The sequence below is a fragment of the Onychomys torridus genome, unplaced genomic scaffold (genome assembly GCF_903995425.1).
Source record: "Onychomys torridus unplaced genomic scaffold, mOncTor1.1, whole genome shotgun sequence".
NCBI lineage: Eukaryota > Metazoa > Chordata > Mammalia > Rodentia > Cricetidae > Onychomys > Onychomys torridus.
In genome coordinates this window covers 746,177-767,486 of record NW_023412870.1, presented here as the reverse complement: position 1 = coordinate 767,486, position 21,310 = coordinate 746,177, and the positions used below count along the sequence as shown (strand labels likewise).

Sequence of the window (21,310 nt, the reverse complement as noted above, 5' to 3'; positions counted from 1 at the left end):
GTCGGGAGTGGGGAAGACAGGGGAACCCATGGCTGATATATAAAATTAAAACACATAATAATAAAAAAAATGCAAAAAAACTTAATAATTTAATAATAGTATACCCATATAAGCTGAAAAATTAATACTTTCACCACATTTTTTATGTTTTTGTAAGTATTGTAGCTTCTGGTTAGATTGTTGTTGTTTTTTTAAAGGCTTCCTTTTGCAGGCATTATTCCATAAACTCATGCAGAATACATACAACCTAGCAGCTAAGGATGCTTCCTATTATCTCTATTTAGATGAATCTAGAAACTTTGCTAATTGTTTTTGTTCTTTCCTGATCATTTTTCTCCACGCATTTTTCAATGATATTTTTGCTCTTAGTGTGCTTTATTCCATATTCATATGAATCTTCTTGGTTTGAATCTCGCATTTAATTTATTGTTTATAACATGCAATGGTATGTTGGGTTACAAGGAGTTCTTCTAGTTTTAAGCTGGTAGCTGGAGGATACTTCACTTTTGAAGATCATCCGTTCCCTCGATGTCTTCAATATCAATGCTGTTGTAGATTTAAAAATTCATGGCCAAATGAACAGCTGTAGGCTTTTCTAGGCATCTTTTCACATACAAAGCATACCGTATAATTACTTGAGGATGCCATTTTGCTATGCTGTCTTGATTCTTTTTAAAGGAATTAAACTGTATAAGAAAGTCAGACTTAATTTACAGGAAACAGTACTGTTGTTTTATGTCATACCACAATCTAAATTTTATATTGTATAATCTATAATACTAATTTTCAAAATTAGAAAATTGGAAAAAGTACAACACTACAAGCCCCATGAGTTGTTGACCTAATTATAACTACAGCAGTGTTTCTACTCTTGTATATCTTCAATTCCAGGATACACTGCAGAGTTAGAGTTAGCATTTAGTTATTATATATCTTAGTCAATTCCAGTCTGTGATAGTTCATTAGTATTTTATCTTCCGTGACTAAACCTTTGAAGACAAATCATCAGTTATTTTGCTGGAATGTCTCTAAATTTGGTTTTGTCTAGTTATTTCTCTTTTTTTTTAGGCTGAGATTGTGCATATTTAGCATAAATACCACAGAATTACTTCCTGCTTTGCATCCCTCAGTTTAGCATCAGAGAGGGTGCATGGCATCTTAATAATCTGGTTAAGGAGCTCCTTTCAGTATGCAACAGAATTATCTTAAATAGCTTCCTTTTTTATTTCCTTTTAAAGTGTTTTCCTTTTGTAATAGAAGTCATAGGAGCAATACTTAGAGACTATGGAGATATTCTGTGTCTCTTCAAAACTTTTGACATTGATTTTTGCACCTCATTTAATTTTTTCTCAACACTTCTGCCTTAATGGTCCTTACTGCATGGAAATAGGCTCAGAACGCTGGATCTGAGGTGTGGGTAAATATTGCCTTTCTGCTTTGGTGAATCATGTCTGCAACAGTTAGTACTGCAGTTTCAGTGTGATAATTAGTTTTTTTATTTCTTCCAGACTTTATGCACACTTAATTGGAATTTTATTTTTGTTTTGCTATGCACATAGAGACTTAAGATACTCATTTTATTTTGTGGATTATAACAACTTCTACCATGAGTTGTTTTGTGGCTCAAATTTTTCTGCTTCATCTTTGGCCATTGAAAGTTCCTTCATGTTGGCTCCTGTGTCTCCAGCATGCTGCATCTTGTCTCCAACGTGTGTGTGCGTGTGTGTACAATTTCCAAAAATTTTTTTTGTCTTGTCTTTCAAATTAACCTACCACTTCTCCAAGGAGTTCTGGTTTCTTTTCTTAGGGAATGAAAACCAGAATCTTCTTATCTGACACTTGCTGATCTTTTACATTAGTCTTCCGTCACTTGTATATCCGCTTCACATAGACAGAATGCACAGGTGGAATGCTGACTAGTCCTACTCAACAGATATTTCAGCCATTTCAGTCTTTGTCTTCATCTTTTCCATACTGACACATGACATAAATGTATATATTTTATATGTGAGTTTATCTGTAACAGTGATGTTGAGAATCACCTGGCTGGGGTTCTTTTTTTCTACTCAGCTAGCAATCATATAGGAGAGGAGAAGCTACTCCTCTGTTCACAATTCCAGGCCCTGAGTGCCCAAAGCCTGAAGTGTGGACTGAGATAATGGTGCACAGATCAAATGTTAATACACCACAGCCCTGAGAACTAGCTGTTTTAATCCAATGCAATGGTTTTATATGTGCTGAGTAACATAGAATTGTAGAATAACAAGCTAAGATCACTTAGAAGGAATTTGTTATAGGATCTTCAAATGTATGAGTCAAGATTCATCTGCACATATGTAAATTTATAAATTTTAGAAAATCTTACAAATATATCAATGAATTTTAGTTTATTTTGTTTCTTCTCCTGTAATATCACTAATATTTCCTTAAAAACATTTACATAACAGAACATGTTGACAACTGTTTCTTATACTTTTTCTTTAATTGTTTGTAGCATATAGTTTCAAAAGTTCAGAGTTTTCTTTATTGGGATGTTTACATGTTTTGTAAACAAAATTCAGAAAAGAACTATTTAATTCTAGATTATATGCCTATAATTATATATGAAGAATTTAGAGACTTTATGAGAAAATATACCCTGCTTCTTAGAGTTATTAAGGAATTGTCATGTTGTGAGAAGCTGTTTAAGGGCAGAAATCACAGGTGCATCAGGGGCTGGGCAGTGGTGGAGAACATATACTGAGAATTTTCAAGAATTCTGAGATGGCATCAGGTGATTTAAATTCTGTCTAGACCAAAGTATTTAAGTAAATGGACTAACCTATTAGAATTCTTCAGTAGCAAATGTTTTCCCAGTATTTGCAGTCAGAAACAGTGTTGGGTAAAGAGAATACTCTTAAAACAAAATGATGGTTATTAAAGATTCTTATAAGAGAGCCAGGAAGAACACACCAGTTTTTGTTTGTTTACTTGGGCAGGTTATGCATCCTTTCTTAAAAAGAAACTCTTCGTGATTCTTGGTTACTTCAGTTACCTTTTCATTGTCAGGACTTTCTGAGGCCCAGAGTTCTCCTCAGTGCTGCTTTGACTTCCTTGTTCCTTAAACTATAGATGATGGGGTTCAGCATGGATGTCACCGCTGTGTAGAAGAGGGCCAAGAGTTTATCTATTCCTGGAGCACGGCTAGCCTTGGGCCTCAAGTAGGTGATAGATCCTGAGCCATAGAAGAGTGTGACTACAAGTAGGTGGGAGGAACAGGTGGAGAGAGATTTATGGCGCCCCTCAGGTGAAGGCATCACCAGCACTGCTACCAGAATTCTGACATAGGAAGAAATGATCAGTAAAAATGGGCTGGATATGCAGAGGGCTGCTACCACAAAGACTGCAGCCTCATTATGGGATGTATCTCCACAGGCAAGTGCCAGGAGAGGTGGAAGATTACAGAAGAAGTGGTCTATCTCACAGGGTCCACAGAAGTCCAAAGAAAAAATAAAATTGGTCTGTCCCAACCCTACTATGCATCCCATTCCCCATGAATCCATTGCTAAATGGGCACATACCCCACGACTCATTCGGGTTGCATAATGGAGTGGGGAGCAAATGGCCATGCAGCGGTCAAAAGCCATGGCTGCCAACAGGCAGCACTCAGTTATTCTGAAAATGTGAAGAAAAACATCTGTGTGGCACAACCCTCCCAAAAGATCCCTCAAGCCTCACTCACAAGGCTCTGCAGCATCTTGGGTATGACAGAGGAAGTGTAGCCAATCTCCAGGAGAGACAAGTTGGCCAGGAAAAAGTACATGGGGGTGTGTAGGGATGGACTGGTGCAGATGGCAAGGGCTATGAGTGCATTGCCTGTCAGTGACACTAAGAACATGAGGAGGATGAGGGTGAACAGGAGGAAGCACTCTCCAGGGACCTCAGAGAACTTGGCAAATGCAAAGTGTTTGACAGACAAGCTGTCCTCTTGTGACAGAGAGCAATTGACAGTCATCTCCTGGAAGAGAGAATAGCCAGTCATCAGAAGAATTCTTGCTGATGAGGGAAATTATTCAATTAATTCTTTTAGAGTGTCAGTTAAAATCTTTACCTACAGTCATAAAATTAAAGTTTACTAACAATGATGCATCCTCACAGATTTTCATATCTAATCCTTCCTCTGTTTACCACATCAGGTGATTTTCCAAAGTGCACTGAGCATTATACTAAGTGTCCAAGGATTTAGGCAAGGTGGTGCACACATGTATTCCAAGCACTGATGAAGCTGAGGCAGAAGGCTTACTGTGGGTTTCAGTTCAGCCTCGCTTATGGAGTAAGATATCATTCAATATGCATTTAACATTCTAGAATACATAAAATAGTAATGCAGTAATGAAACTTTATTAATGCTAAGGATTTTCAAAATGTTTAAAAAGTATCCATTGAGTGTCATTGAATAATGACCCCATTATGGCTTTGTAACAAGTTAAATATGGGCAACTATGTCATACCTTAAGGTGTACAATAAATATCTTTACTTGTTAAAAAGTCATTAATCATAGCAGTATATTATTAAGTATATGATATATTTCACACATGTATATTCATGAATAAAAGTGTATGTGTACATATATACGTGTATATTAGTGACTACTAAATACAATGTTTGATTCTCTTCATGAGGATTAGGTAAGTAATATTTGTTTACTTATTTCTTAAAAAGCTATCAATCAAATAAAAGAAAAGCAGAACATTAATTGTGGCTCAATTCTTTCTGCATGCTTCTCATTGACTACTTATCAATGTTACCCAGAAAAACTGCTCTCTTACCTATTCATATCTGTGCTTTCCTCTTGCCACAGATGCCCTCTCCCCAACCCTTCGCAGAGTGTATTGGGTCCAGAGTATTCTGTGATTTCTACTGTTAATTTTCAGCAAATATTTCAATTGCTAATATGTATTAAAATATCATTTCAAGGAAAAATCATTTTGTGAAGGAAAAGTAAAAACAATAACCATTTATTATAAATGATTGTTATAATATATAGAATTAAAGGCAGGATACATCCTGATGTCTAGTAGTTTAGTGAAGTGTTCAGAGGAGTTTCTTAAGAAAAGATGAGCAAGGTGCAACACAAGAGAGAAGTAAGGTTAACCAAAGAGCACCACAACCTCTCAATGCACAGCTGAGTGCAATGCTGTGATGACCTCAGCATGGCAGCTGATTTCTGTATCTTAGTAGTTCCCATCTTTAAATTTCTCTTTTCTTAGTGTGATTCACAAGATTCTATATATCAGGGCATTGAGTTAAATAAAGAAAAAGAGGGTAAAAGAGATGGGGTTATGCAGGCTGGCCTCAAATTCCTAATTTCCCTGCCTCAGTCTCTTGAATCCTGGAATTCCAGGAGTAAGCCATCAACCCTGGCTTGATAGAAATTTCTTCCTAACCTTCCATTGACCTCACATTACAATCCCATCAAACTACTTTGTTTTTCACCTTTCTTTTAATTGTATTTGTGTTTTAATTTTACACATCAGCCATGGGTTCCCCTGTCCTCCCCAATCTCACCCCCCCCCCCACTTTCCCCCCAGCCCCTCCCCTCCATTCCCATATCCTGCAGGGCCAAGACTCCCCTGGGGATTCAATTCAACCTGGTGGATTCAGCAAAGGCAGGTCCAGTCCCCTCCTTCCAGGCTGAGCAAAGTGTTCCTGTGTAAGCCCAATGTTCCAAACAGCCAGCTCATGCACTAAGGATAGGTGTGGGTCCCACTGCCTGGGTGCCTCCAAAAGAGTTCAAGCTATTCAATTGTCCCACTTATCCAGAGGACCTGATCCAGTTGAGGGTTCTACAGCTTTTGGTTCATAATTCATGTGTTTCCATTCGTTTGGCTATTTGTCCCTGTGTTTTTCCCATCTTGGTCTCAACAATTCACAATCTTACAGTCCCTCCTCTTTCTCGAAAACTGGACTCCTGGAGTTCCACCTGGGGCCTGGCCGAGGATCTCTGCATCCACTACCATCAGTTATTGGATGAGAGTTCCACCACATCAGTTAGGGTGTTTGGACATCTGAACCCCAGACTAGGTCAGATCAGGCTTTCTCTCGACCATTGCCAGTAGTCTACAGAGGATGTATCATTGTGGATTTCTGGAGATCTCTCTAGCACTTTGTTTCTTCCTGTTCTCATGTGGTCTTCATTTATCATGGTCTGTTATTCCTTGTTCTCCCTTTCTGTTCTTGATCCAGCTGGGATCTCCTGCTCCCCTAAGCTCTTTTCCCCTCAAAACTAGCCCTTCATTACTCCCACTGTCATCCAGGTTGTTCATGTAGAACTCACTCATTTCTCTGTCATTGGGTGATCCCTGGGTCTTTCCTAGGGTCCCGTTTTCTAGGTAGCCTCCCTGGAGTTGTGTAGCAGTCTAGTCATCTTCGTTTTACATCTAGTATCCTCCTATGAGTGAGTACATACCATGTTTGTCCTTCTGAGTCTGGGTTACCTCACTCAGGATGATTGTTTTCTAGGTCCATCCATTTACCTGCATACCTCATACATCAAACTACTTGTAATTAGTACATGTAGTGTTTACACATTTCAATTTCTCTTCTCTCATTTTCTCACTGGGAGGCTGTTGTGCACTTGATTGATTATCTAGCAAACTCTTCAGTTCCAGCATTGATTTGTCTTTTTTCTGGAAATGACCCAACTCTTTTGCCTAGCAGTCAGACTCCATGCTTTTCACATAACTTGCTAAAATAGCATTTACCACTGTGGTAGTGATTTCCTTTCATTTCTTTCTGAGTGTAGTCTTATACAGAGACTGAGTATAGACTTCACTCTTCTTATCATTACATTTGCTGTCTTTAACAACTCATGAGTTCTCATGTAATGATAATTTTCAATGTTTACCGTACTCTGCTTCCTTAAATATTCTGTCTGTGGCTGCCCATTATATCCTCTGAAGTTCATTTACATGCCCCTCAAGTATTTCATATTCAGCTTATTTATCTCTCAATCTGATATTTTTTTTCCTCCAAAAAAAGATGATCTTTACTGTTTTGTGGAGTAGGTTTGTGGTTCTGTCAAAGTTTGTTTTTCTCTGCCAAAAATGTGAATATACCATGTTTTCTCCAACAAGCACAGAATAGAAGATACCATCTGCCATTTGGTCCTCCCTCTGTTCACTTGATATAACCAAATATCACCAGGTCAGGCTATGTTGTATGTGAGTAGATCACATCATGGTCGACCCACAAACCAAATGTGGGCTTCATGGTTTCCAAATTATTATAAATAATCATATTGTCCATGTTCATGAACATATATAATGCTTCTACATACATATATACCACATACACTTCTATGTCTGTGTATCCATGCAGAAACACACACAGATGCACATAGGGTAGAACAAGGGATCACTCTGGGAGATTGTGTACAATTTAAAATCTTAGTATAGACAATAATGCTGAATATGTTAGTTTGAACAAATGTTACTATTTGTTCAAACACTGTTTCTCAGTTTGACCACTTATAAAAGGGGCCCAGAAAAAAATACTCCCCATGAGGTTGCTGCTATGAGAATGAAATTAATTCCCAATGTCACTTTAAAAGTTGGTCAGGAGTTTCCGGCCATTTGGCAGGCCCTGAAGGAAGGCTCCCATTTTCCAAGACTGCAGACAGACCCTGCAGTCTCCAAACACTGCCCCCACACCCATTTTTCTGAGACCCCAGCCACTTCCTGAGACTCAGAGACCAGCCCCCAGCTCCAATTTGTACTGGAACTCCAATCTGGACCAGAGAGGCACTCTGGTGGACACTACAACCTCAATGCCTTGCCACCACACCCATTTGCTGGAGAACCAAGCCAATTCCGGAGACTTAGAGACAAGTGTCCAGCATTCCATCCTGCCCCAGTACTCCTATCTGGACCAGAGAGCCCCCAGTTCCCATCCACCCCGGAACTCCCCTCTGGACCAGAGCTTCCATCCTGTCCTGGAACTCACATCTGGACAGGAGGAGCTCCCATCTGGACAAGATAAGGAGACCCCAAGAACTTCCTGAGACTCAGAGTCCAGCCCCCCAGCTCCTATCCGGCCAGCACTCTCAAGATCCCAGAAGAATTTCTTACCACTCACACACAGCCACCATACTTTCCCAAGAACCAGAGAGGGCAACAGCAACCAAGGAACAAAACACCCACCCAACAAAAACAAGACCATATATCAGCATCTATAATTGCAGTCTTCCCAAACTTAGACCTCAGTGTAAAATACAATCAATAAAAGTCAGGACAATATATCTCCAAACAGAGCCCAGCAACTCCACACAGAAGTCCCTGAGTGTTGCAACACAGCCGAAGCACAAGAAAAAGAATTTAAACTAGCCTTTATGAATATGACAGAAGTCCTTGAAGAGGAAATGAATAAATCCTTTAGAGAAGCCTGTAAAAACACAAACAGTAGAAGAAAATGATGAAACATTTCAAGACCTGAAAGTAGAATAGAGTCAACAAAGAAAACCTAAAATGAGAGAAATCTGGAAATTGAAAGGGGACGCAAATGGGAATTTCAGAGACAACATTGCCAACAGAATACAACAGACAGAAGACAGAATCTCAGGCATTGAAGATGCAATAAAAGTCAAAGAAAATATTAAATCTAAAATATCATAGCACAAAGCATTGAGAAAGCCTGGAACCCTGTGAAAAAACCAAATCTAAGAAGAGTAGGAGTAGAAGAAGACAGGGAGACTAGAACAGGAGGATCAAGTAGATCGGGGAGTGAAGAGGGAGAAGAGGGAGAGATATGGAGAGATCCATGTAGCAGGAATCTCAACAGGTCTTATTAATAAGAACAAACCTGAGGCCAGTTATTGGGGTGAATGCTGGAAGATGAGAGACACAGAACAAGCCAGTTTCCTCACCTCACCATTTCCTCAGGTGGTCTTGTTTCCTCAGACTGCAAGCGTCTGAGTCCTCATCCAGAATGAATCTCAGCTGTACTGTGTTGCTCCAAAGCCTCAAAGCTTAACCAGCCAAATGCTTAACTAGTTAAATGCTGCTAGTTTTGGTCTTCATGCCTTATATATCTTTCTATTTCTGCTGTCACTCCCTGGGATTAAAGGCTGGATTTCTGGGATTAAAGGCATGTGTCACCATGCCTGGCTGTTTCTAATGTGGCCTTGAACTCAGAGATCCAGAGGCATTTCTGTCTTTGGAGTGATAAGATTAAAGGCGTGTGCTACTGTTGCCTATCCTCATGTTTAATATTGTGGCCGTCCTGTTCTCTTACCCCAGATAAGTTTATTTCGGGGAACACACAATATTTCGGGGAGCACAATACCACCACAGATCCAATTGAAATTGAGGGCCATTTGAGGGATGGTATAAAAACCTAATTCTGTAGAAGCTTCCTAAAATATATACACATATGAGGATATCTAAATGATATCACCAAATAATGGGGGAGCCAGAGCCCATTTGGCCATTTCTTGTCACCAAATGAAGCTCCCAGTACTGGGATTAGTTACATCTACATGAGTCATTGATTAAAGGTGTCCCATGGAAACCCCCAAACAACCCTGGCTGTTGCCATGACTATAGATTGCTCTCCTCAAACTGACAGCAAGGCGTCATTCCTGAAGACAAAACCAACACAACTCATTGAACAAGGAGAAGTTGAGCTGATGCCTACACAAAGCCTTCACCCATACATGCTAGAATCTTGAGCACAGAAAAGTACTCTGCATATAACTGAAAATAGAAACATCAACTCCAAACCACCCACAAACCTTTGGACCAACAATGGTATCCTGTCTGATATGTTAGACTAATTGTGTTGGCTAATTTTACGGCAATCTGACATAATTTAAAGTCATCTGAAATGAAGGAACCTCAATTGAGAAAATGTCTCCATAAGATCTGGCTGTATGGCATCTTCTTAATTAGTGATTGATGGGGGATGGCCCAGTCCATTGTGGGTCATACCATCCCTGGGCTGATGGTCTTGGGTTCTACAAGATAGAAGGCAGAGCAAACTATGAGGAACAATCTAGAAGTAGCTCCCCTCCATGGCCTCTGCATCAGCTCCTGCCTCTAGGTTCTAGCACTGCTTAAGTTCCTATCATGATTTCACTGATGGGCCTAGATGTGGAAGTATAAGAAAAAAAAAAAAAAAACAACCTTTCCTCCTCAATTTGATTTTGGTCATAGTGTCTCATCACAGCAACAGTAAGTGTAATCAAGTCAAAATTTGGTACCTAGAGAGGGGCATTGCTGTAACAAACCTGAACATGTGTTTTCTGAGAACATTGTGAAAGGATTTTGGAATTTTGGGCTAGAAAAAGCCATTAAATGCTCATTGCCCTTATGGTCACCATGTTCCTCATAATCTATGAGTTGTAGGAAAACTCTCAGGGGGTTTCTAGCCCCTCACTAGACAGTATTACTGGTACTTAAAATAATAGTGATTGACTATTTCTAAGCATTGGTGCTGTAGCAGATTAATGATTCAACCATTGCCTATAGAAAGAATTTATTTATAATAATTTATTTATAAGAATGAAAATATTTATATATAGACAGTTAGTAAAGTTAGGTTAAGATCTTATTAATGGCTTTGATGTAGAAAATCTTAGGGAGTATTGAAAGTTCAGAAAGGTACACTTTTGATAGCTGAGCCAGGGACTCATTGAGGTCAGGGAACAAGAACAATGGCAACATGGTTATTATTAGCTGACATGCCTTTCTTGCTATGATGGGTTGGTGATCAAAGGTGATGATTAATTATTTGTATCCATTTTTTCCCTCAGTTTCCTGATATGTCTTAATAAAAAAAATTTTGATTAGTGGGTATATAACCTAAAGACAAAGTAGAATTGGCTGTTTTTATATAAACATTTAGATTTTTTTATTCTTTTAAGGTGTTTTATAAGATTACATTGTGAGGTAAATAATTAAATGATGTTTTTCCTTCAGTATAACTGCAAACTGCCACCTGCCATATAAAACAAACAAACACACACACACACACACACACACACACACACAAAAACAACTGGCTGAAAAAAATACCTTGCTTACACTTTGCAGATCTATAAAAAGTTACTTATACATGAATGTGTTTGGTTCCTTGGGAATAATTTGTTTTTCACCTGTAATATGTAAAATGTTTAATCATGTAAGGGTATTAGGAAACATGGTTATTTTTTTTTACTTGTATTCATTGTAATTATTCTCTTGAAGAAAAATAGGATGTAACCACATGGTAATTTTTATATTGCTTGAAAGATTTTGCTGCATGTATAACTGCAGGAAAAAATAAGGAAGAAATAAGGACAAATGTAGAAGGAATTCAACATGGAAGAGATATAAGTAAAACATTAGGAAAGAAGCAAAGGGAAACAGGTGAGGGAAACAATAGAGAAACCCTGATGTGTGTGTGTGTGTGTGTGTGTGTGTTCCCCCTTTTACCAGCTCCAGAGACTTTTTTGCCCCAGTCACTGTTCCCAATAACTGGAGTCCCTACTGTGGAGGGCCCCAAAACTGCTTGCCCACACAGCAGCAATGACAGGATTAGGGGCAGGCCTAGACACAGCTTCTGTGACTTACTGGCAAGCCACACCCAGATCTAGGAAAAGCCTTAAGTTGACACCACCCAGGGATGAGGAAGTACCTGACATCTCAAACATTCCAACCATTAGATAAGGTGGCATGTAGTTGGAGATCTTCTGTCCAAGTGCCACCAAGCCCCCACAGTCCCACAACCCAAGTATAAAATAATCACTCAGACGCTTATATTACTTATAAACTATATGGCCATGGCAGGCTTCTTGTTATCTGCTTCTTCTATCTTAAATTAAGCCATTTCTATTAATCTATAGGTTGCCACATGGCTTGTGGCTTACCAATACCTTACATCTTTCTTGTTATGGCAGCAGCTGGCAGTTTCTCTCCCCCAACCTTTACTTCCCAGAATTCTCCTCCCCCTTGTCCTGCCTTTCCTATCCTTCATGTCTGGCTACTGGCCAACCAACACTTTATTTATTTTAACCAATCAGAGCAACACATTTGACATGCAGAACATCTCACAGCACTAGCACACACCTATTTCTGTTTTACAAATACCCCAACCTTTGCTATGATAAAACTCTGCCCCACCTGAGCTTAGGGCTCTCTGCTCTCACCACTGCATTGGACAGATAGAGGGACCAAGATCTGGAGCTTGAAATAAAGGCTCTTAGCTTTTACATGTGGGATTCAGTCTCTGTGGTGGTCTTTTGGGTGTCCCTGAGATCTGGGCATAGCATCTACATTCTATACTGATACAAATAAACGAAGAAAGGCAGGTTACTGTAGACGAATTTCTAAACAGTTTTATTAAATAAGAAACACAGAGCCAAATACAGGGATGAAAGTCGGAGACATCTGAGCAATAGTGATAGCCGCCTAACTAACCTTAGCTCACCATGCTGCTGTAGCTTCCTAGGAGAACCAAACGCGCTTCTTCCTGTCTAACCTGTTCCTTTATTGCCTTGCTGTTCTGCCTTCTCATTAGCTCTTAGCCCAGCCACCTCACTTCCTCATCACTGCCTGTCTATACAGACCTCCAGGTTTCTATGGTTGTGTGTGTCACAATGCTGGGCTCTGTCCTTGAACACACAGAGACTGCCTGCCATGTGATCAGATTAAGTACGTGTGCTATCCCTGCCTGACTTTTGATTATGGATGGCTATCTATGTCCTCTGATCTCTAGGCAAACTTTATTTATTAACATACAAATAAAATATCACCACAGGTTACAAATCAGGAAATTTAAGTAAAGTGGCTCAAAGCCCTTATGATTCTGTCCAAAAGTCAGAATTACATGCTAGTCTCATGGTGTTGATGGATTTTACAGAATCTCTTAAAATAGTTACTGACTCTTAATATGCAGAAAGAGTTATTTTACACATTGAAACCACTGAATTTATTTCTGATGAATATTTATTAACTTCAGTATTTTACAATTATGAGAAACAGGAATAGGAATCATCCCATATATATAACACATATCAGATCCCATATGGGTCTACCAGGCCTCCTAGCACAAGGTAATGATGAATTGATCAGTTGCTAGTAGGAAATGTGCTGGAGGCTTCAGAGTTTCATTAAAAAAAATACCATGTCAATAGCAAGGGTTTGAAAAGCCACAAGTCAAGAAAATTATAAAAAATTATAAAAAAACTATAAAAATGTCCTACTTGCTGCTTTATAATCAAGCTCCATTAACTGCAGGGAGCAATCCTGAAGGTACTCAAAGAAATGAGATTTGGCAAATGGATGTGTTCAAACTGCAGAATTTGGAAAATTAAAATATGTACACCATACCATAGATACATCTTCAGGATTTCAATGGCAAACTGTTTTGAGTTCTGATTCTGTAATTACACATCTGTTAGAAGTCATGGCCATCATAGGAATATCTGTACAAATTAAAATTGACAATGCTTCATCCTATGTATCTAGTAAAACAAAAGTTTTTGCATATTACCATATAAAGCATATTACTGTTATGCCACACAGACCAACAGGACAAGCAGTTATAGAAAGATTTAATCTCACTTTAAAAGAAATACTAATTAAACAGAAAGAGGGAACCAAGACCTCTAGAGATAGATTGCATAGTGCCTTATTAAATATAAATTTTCTAAATGAAATTTTTCTAATGCTAAAAGAACAGCAGTGGCAGAAAGACATTGGACAACAGAAAAAAACTATTGTGTTAAATCAGCCAGTGTACTTTAAAGATGTGTTGACCCCAGAATGGAAACCAGGATATGTGTTACGTTCGGGAAGGGGTTTTGCTTTTGTTTCCACAGGAGAAGAAAAACTATGGATACCATCAAAAGTAAAGATTCGATTGGAACAGGAGAAACCTCTTGGTTAGAAGTGATTGTTCTTCAACCAGAGTGGTGACACAACATGTCAAAAGAAAAACTCACCAAATTAGGGCCCAACAGGGTTCTGTTTTTGTCTTTGCAGGAGAATAAAAATATCCACCTTATGGACATCAAGGAGGTCCTTTGGACAGATAGACATCTAAAGAAGGAGGAGAACTGTCCGGAAAAATTTACCAAGAAGAGAAACAATCTGGCATAATGGTCTAATTAAAAATCTCTTTACCTCTCAAAATATTTATTGTTCCAACTCAATTAAAAACTAAAGCTAGCTTTGGAGGTGGAGTGCAGCTCTCTCCTCTAAACTCAAGCATGCTGTAAAAGAAAATTCAGAGTCTCTGTCTCATATCAGAAGAACCACTTGGCATGGGACAGAAGAAAACCAAAATCTAGGGACTATTATTGTTATAAATCTCCTTCCCCTCAAATTTAATTTGACTCTGAAAATTTTTTCTTTGAGTATATTACTATCTTAAAAATTAAACTTTCCATTTTGATATAAATAGTGCTTAAGTTTTCCACAGTGAACAATAGATTCTTGTATATTGATACAAACTCAAATTTTTTTTTGTTATACTGTATATGTGTTTCTATTTCTAAGATATGTTTGTATATTGATACAAATTCAAAATTATTTTGTTATATTGTATATATGTTCCTTCTTCCATTCAAGACATTTTTGTATATTGATACGAATGTAAAATTTTTTTTGTCATACTGAATATATGTTTCTATTTCTGTTTGGAACATTTTTGTATGTTAATGCAAATTAAGGTTATTTTTGTCATATTGCATTTTACATTTCTACTTCTGGTTAAGATATTTTGCATATTGTCACAATTGTGAGGTTATTGTCATTATATTATACATCTGTTTCTATAGTACATAAGGTATTACTTCTATAGCTTGTTTATTTTTATAATGTGAAGCTTTAGTCATTAATCTAAATAGGTTAATAAGAATCACAGGTTAATAGTCACCATGCTTGTCAGACTTAGAATCATGTTAGTTATGTTTTCAAGGTCATACAGATATATATTTCAGATAGATAGGCCATCTTCACACACTCCAAAGACCTATAGAATATGGCATTTAAACTGTTTCAGTAACCTAGAATTCTTTTGATGTGAGACACATCTGCTCCTGGCAGCATGATCTGCTCCCAAGAGGACATCGGGCACCAGAGACACTCCACATGGAGTTTGTTTTCCTTTTGGCAAAACTGGCCTCTTGGGCAAGAAACTGCCCTTTCCTCAACTGCTGACAGCAGAAAGCATACTGGCTAATCTGGACAAGCAGGGCTGAAAGAAAAGTGACTGCTGAACTTTTCCAAGACAGAGTAAGACAGTCTTTCACAATTTTCCTGCTTCTGAATAGGTCTGTCAGGTATTCTAGGCCTATTGACAAATTTGGTAGCCGCAATGTTGCAGAGAAACCTTGGGTGACTGTTTAGACAGCTGGCTATTTCTGTCATAACTCGCATTTTTGGAAGTCACGTGCTTGCACTTCTTGCTTATGCTGGTAATATTAATTTCCTTCTCAAGTCTTTGATGGGATTGAAGACTAGATATATACTGTTACAACCTCCTAACTCTTAGCTATGGACAGATTAGGTACGAAACTTAGATTCTTCAGGAAAGGACAACTAGTGGAGTAGTCTCTTAAAAATTGTCTATTACTTATGACTCTGGACATCTAGGATTTGTTTCTTACTTGATTGTTTTTGTTGTATGCAGTTTCAGTTTTTTGTTAAGATTATTGCCTCTCCATTCTTCTAGAGAACATATGCTAACAGTTCTTATTCTTGCAGTTTTTACTAAGTTGGGATTAGAACCTTCCTTTTTATTTTAGACAATAAAGGGAAAATGTTTTGGGAACTCTGCTGTTAAGCCCAGTGACCAATAGGAGGGAGAATTTTGTGTTTATGTGCGTGGTCTTCTCTAGGATACATGACACCTTAAAAATTGTGGGGCAGGAGTCACATGCTCTCTTTGGTGGTCAGAGCAGGAGGAAGCTCTGGAGAAGCATGGCTTGCAGTTTAGTGCCCATCACCCATGGGCAGAATGGCAGGACAATGGCAGCTGGGTCAGCAGCAGCTTCTACCTTGTTCTATGTCATGAATATTACTTATAGATTCCTTTCCTTAATACACCTTACCTGGTTCATTGCCTCAGGGTCCCCCATTAACTCTCCAAGTATGTGTTAATAAAATAAAGGCATAGCCTCAAAAATCATCACACAAAGTTATCTCAAGCTCCACAAACTGAGCTTGGTGTTTGAAACAACCCAATTGTTATCAAGCAGTGAATGAATGAACATAATCATCTCCATCACATAGTTGTATAATGGAGAGCAGCTCCAGTGAAAGATACCCTATCGCACTGCCATCAACAACATTGTTATGCTCAGTTAAGGATCTTGGCACTAAAGGATGCAGCAGATTTAATTTACATAACAGTATAGTATCACCTACCAATGACCTATGCTGAGGAATTGAAGTCATATTAGAGAATCTACAGAATCAGGGGCCTCCAAGCCATTACTGCACCAGAGCCATTTACTGGGCTTTTGTGGAGCTTTTAATGAAGTTAGAGACAGAAAAGTAATGATAAACATACTGGTAGTTCTCATCTCTTTTACCACATGTGTTCAAGTGGTAAGAAGTCTTAAGGCCAAATAGGAGCTATTTGCATAATGTCCTTGAAATTGCTAGGCTCTGAAAAGGAAATGCCTAGTTCCCAGCATTCCTTGGGCAGGAGAGGCATTCCTCCCAGGGGAATAAACAAAGATCTAATGGAGCAGATTTCATACAGCAGGATAATGTATCAAAGTCTATAAAATGTGTCTGCTACAGTGTGTAGAAAATGGGAAAAATGTATACAAAAGAAGATTAGGTGTTCTGTGGTGTTAGAGAGTGTGACAACAAAAGGCTCTATGATACACAGGACTCTTTGTGAGGTGGAGACAATGTTCAAAATATTGTGTAATTGTGGACAGTAGTTTTATGGAAATGTAGCCAGTGCTCATTTACTCATCTACACATTTTTATTAAATGCAATGTACTTTATACAATAAATCCATCCTTATAAGGTTGATGGACAATGTTAACTCAGAGGAAATTCAATGAATTCAGAATAGAAAGAATTTAGGAATTTACTGTGAGGTCTATGTAAGACCATGCTTTTCTGTACCTCCATGATGTCTATAAATTGAGAGATGTGATCAGTAGAATGCATTGACTTCCTGAATAGAGGGTTTGGGTAGTAGGAAGGAACCATGATTTGAACAACTGCCTGGATGGAAGATGTATTCATGGATGTAAAATTGAGGGCAAATTAACAAAATAATAAACAAAAAGTGAACTGGAGAAACTGCTAGAGATAACTTTTGCCTTGCAGAAACCTCTAAAGTTACCCTATCTAGTGTCTGATAGCATTGTTCTGCTTGTTCACTATCATTTCTGGGTGTTAATCCTATTTGAATAAGAGCATTATTGACAAGTATTACATTCCAAGGCTGCCTAGTGGTTTATAAGAAACCAAGTATAATTTCTTTCTTAAGATTTTTGTGTTAATGTGGACTTTTACTATGTTAATTCTCTTAATTGGTATCATTTTTTTCTCCTTTCCTTGGAAATTAAAAAAATTCTCTGAAAGAAAGCATTTTATGATTGACTTTATTTTGAATAATTAATTTCTTAGCAGTTTATTTGATTTAAAATTGATAGTGCAGGTCAGTGCATTCCAGGCAAATGCAGTGATGCACTGAAGGGGCAAGTTGTCTTTGGGTTATTGACAATAAACAGTTAATATCCATTGAAAAAAGATGTTACCTAACAAGTATGTAGTCATTAAAAAGCTTTCATATATTACTCTGAAAACAGACTTCTCATCATTTCATAGCCAAAGACCTTATTTGTCATTTTTATAATATAACACACACATATTCACATTGATGGAAAATATCAAGAAGAGCACTTATAAATAATAATAACACAATGTTTATTCTAATGAATTGATGGTTTTTTAAATATGAATTTGTTTGCAATGTTTAAATATTTAGAAATAATATATATTCTGTTTAAATTCTGTCTTCTTTTGGAAATATGCATACAGAAAAAGAAAAGGATTATTGGCCAAGCAACAAGGTTTCAGTATATGGCACTAAATAAGTTTTATTGTAATTTTAAATAATGATACATGAAATATCATGTATATGAAGTGAAAGAAAATAAACAAAAGATAAGAAAGGTACAACCTTCAAAAACAAGCACCAAACCTGGTCATGTGTATTATTGTGTTATTCGTTTTAATGTGTATGGCTCTTTTTAGTTCAAACATGGTCATCATGCTCTTTTGTTGGAATAAGTTTGGACATGTGCCAGAACCAGACTGAAGTTCTTGTTCCAAAACAGAGTAAGGAGGAGCTCTGATGGGCTTTTTGGGGTCACCTACACATTATAATTCTTTCTGTTCAGTCAGGAAGGTTTCCAGTTTTCCTGTGAGGTTATTTAATTTCATATATTAATCATGATGCATCAGAATCTCCCCTTCTTAGCTGTTTTCCTGTTTCTGTTTACCCCCTTCCACTGCCCTATGAGATTTGTTGTCTCAGAAATATTTTAGAGGAATTGAAGGACAATGACACTTTTGTAACCTTTTACAGGCTAATGAGGAACATGGTTCATGTCCCTCATCACGAAAGTCATCCCTCTCCTGTCCATTCTTCAAAAAGGAGACTCCAGCTCAAGTTCAGGTTCTGTTGGACTAGCAACTGGATGACTGCTATGTAGACAAACCACTTATCTGTAGAAATTGGTGGATTTTAGGGCCAGAGTTCAGTTTGGAATACAAGGACTCAAAATGTAGCCAAAATCAGACTTATAAGCACTGGAGCCACCAAGGCTGTTATTTTCCACAGCCACCTTCCCATGGTAGAACTGAAAATAAATAACACAGATAAGCCAGTTGAAAAGTAAAGTGAATTTTAATACAAATTACATTGAGCAACATGAATTCAAGAGAGGGTTTTTTTTTTGAGTCAACTATTTAAGTGTATGTATTAATGGCATGTACATTCACGCAATTATGCAAAATTCATGTATAGAGACATCAAATTAGAATGTGCATTTAAAATAAAATGGCTGAATAGAAATTTATGACTTGCTTAGTGAGGGAGCTTATAGGTAAGTGGTATTATTATTTATTCTGCTTATTGTTGTAGTATTGGCCATGCATAGGTTTTTCAAAATATTTACTATGACTGGTTGTATTTACATACATGTAATTATTGATATATGTACTGGAAAAGTTAATGTGTGCTAAGTCTACATTATTAGTTTATGAATGTCTAGCTTCTCTTAACTGAAAAGAATAAAAAATGGATTCTATAAGTTAGATAAAGACATCAGGAGGAGAATATATACAATGATAATAGTTTTACAGTATAGTTCAATTTTTCAAAACTACGTTTCCTTTTCATTAACATGAAAACTCAAAGGGTTCCAATGATAGTAGCGTTCTTTGAGTATGATATGTGCAGTATTTATGACAGAGCAAATATGAAGTTTTTCCATGTGAACTCTCTACCTGACAGCACCTTCCTCAGAGCAGTCTTCATGGCCTTATTCTTCAGACTGTATATTACAGGGTTGAGTATTGGGGGCAGTACTGTGTAAAAGATAGATAGAAGAAGATCTAAAGCAGTTGGTGAGTCAGAAGTTGGCTTTAGATAGGCGCATGCACCTGTGAACAGAAAAAATGAGAAAACAAAGAGGTGGGGTAGGCAGGTGGAAAAAACCTTAGACCGACCTTCAGCAGAGGGCATCCTGAGAATTGTGGAGAATATCTGGCCATAAGAGAGGGTGACAGCAATAAAGCAGCCAAAGGCCATCACAGCCATGAAGGCAACCACTCCCTTCACTCCAAGGTAATCATTAGTGCAGGAGAGCTTGAGCAACTGGGGGATATCACAGAAGAACTGGTGGATTATTTTGTCCTTGCAGAATCTGATAGAGAATGTAGTTGTTGTGTACAAGGTTCCTGAGATACCTCCACTTAACCATACAGCTGTCACAGCCCACATGCACTTCCTGGGATCCATGATGACCTCATAGTGCAGTGGGAGGCAGATGGCCACATAGCGGTCATAAGACATCACTGTGAGAATGGATACCTCAGCAGCAGCCAATGATGAGAAAAAGAAAACTTGCAGAATACACTGGCCATATGAAATGGAGTCATTATCCATCAGGGAATTGCCAATAGACTGGGGAACTGTGACAGAAAGTGATGAGAGGTCCAGAAGGGAAAGGTGCTTCAGGAAGTAATACATTGGAGACTGGAGGTGGGGGTCCAGTGTGATGATGGTGATAATGATGAAGTTACCTGCCAACCCCAATAGATATGTCACCAAGAAGAGCAAAGCATGCAAAATCTGCAGCTCACGTTTGTCAGAGAATCCCATGAGAAGGAACCCACTCCTTGTGGTTAAGTTTGTCACAGTCATTTTGAGACTAGAAATTGTTGTAACAGCTGGAGATAAAAAAGATGTAGTAAATGCAATAGAAACTATGCATTCATCCAACATTAATTTCCTTAATTAATGTGTGTGAACAAATAATTAGTTGGTTGTGTCCTTGATATGAGAACATTATGTATAAAGTTCACATTTCTTACACCTGTGGTGCTTACACTTTGTATCAGAAAAGCAGTTGTTATAGGTGGATGAAAGTGTGGGCCAATCAGTGTGCTATCAGAGCAAAAAATATTTTGCTCCATAAAAAGCAATCACTGTTTTCTTTTCACAGGCAAACTGCTTTGTTTTATTTTAAAGCTATTGACATAAATATACTGATGAGATTTTGATTAAAAAATTTTGATCTCAGGCTGCACAGATGCTCAGTGGTTAAGAGTATTTGCTCTTCCATGGGACCTGAATTCAGATCCACGCACTCATGTCAGGTGTCTCAGAACAACCTGTAATTCCATCTTCAGGGGATCCAGTGCCATACTCTGACCTCACCAATAAAAAATAGCAAATAACAAATAATAATTTTGAACTGTGGCTGGGCTACTTTTTTGTACAGTTTATTTTAGTAGTTCATGAATAACTCTGTAGGGGAAATACAGTTTCTGAATTTGAAGCTTGGTTTGTTTTGTCCAATTACATCACTTCTCAGAGAGAAACAATGTTTCCTTCATGGTCCACTGCTGATCTTTGTAGGAGGGAGTCAGCCAACCATTCCTTCTTTCCAAATTCTTACTGGGACATGAGCTGACTTGTGGTTTTCAGAGATTTTTATCTTCTGTCTGTGAGTTTCAGCAGCTACTGTGACAAGTGATCAGTCTTCTCTAGCATTGTTTAAATATGGTGAAATCTGTTTATGTAACGGC

General features: G+C 37.9%; 1 protein-coding gene and 1 pseudogene across 1 annotated transcript; both read right to left on the bottom strand.

Moving 5' to 3' along the window:
* Window positions 1–3,030: 3,030 nt before the first annotated feature.
* LOC118576043 lies at window positions 3,031–4,021 on the bottom strand (annotated as a pseudogene).
* Window positions 4,022–19,460: 15,439 nt separating this feature from the next.
* Window positions 19,461–20,423, bottom strand: LOC118575926 (olfactory receptor 14J1-like). The gene has a single exon (XM_036176283.1). The coding sequence runs from the start codon at window positions 20,421–20,423 to the stop codon at window positions 19,461–19,463; it is 963 nt and encodes a 320-aa protein (XP_036032176.1).
* Window positions 20,424–21,310: the final 887 nt, after the last annotated feature.

What these genes read in the sequence shown, in the direction of transcription:
- LOC118575926 (XM_036176283.1), bottom strand. Translation starts at nt 20,423, where the DNA reads ATGACTGTGACAAACTTAACCACAAGGAGTGGGTTCCTTCTCATGGGA.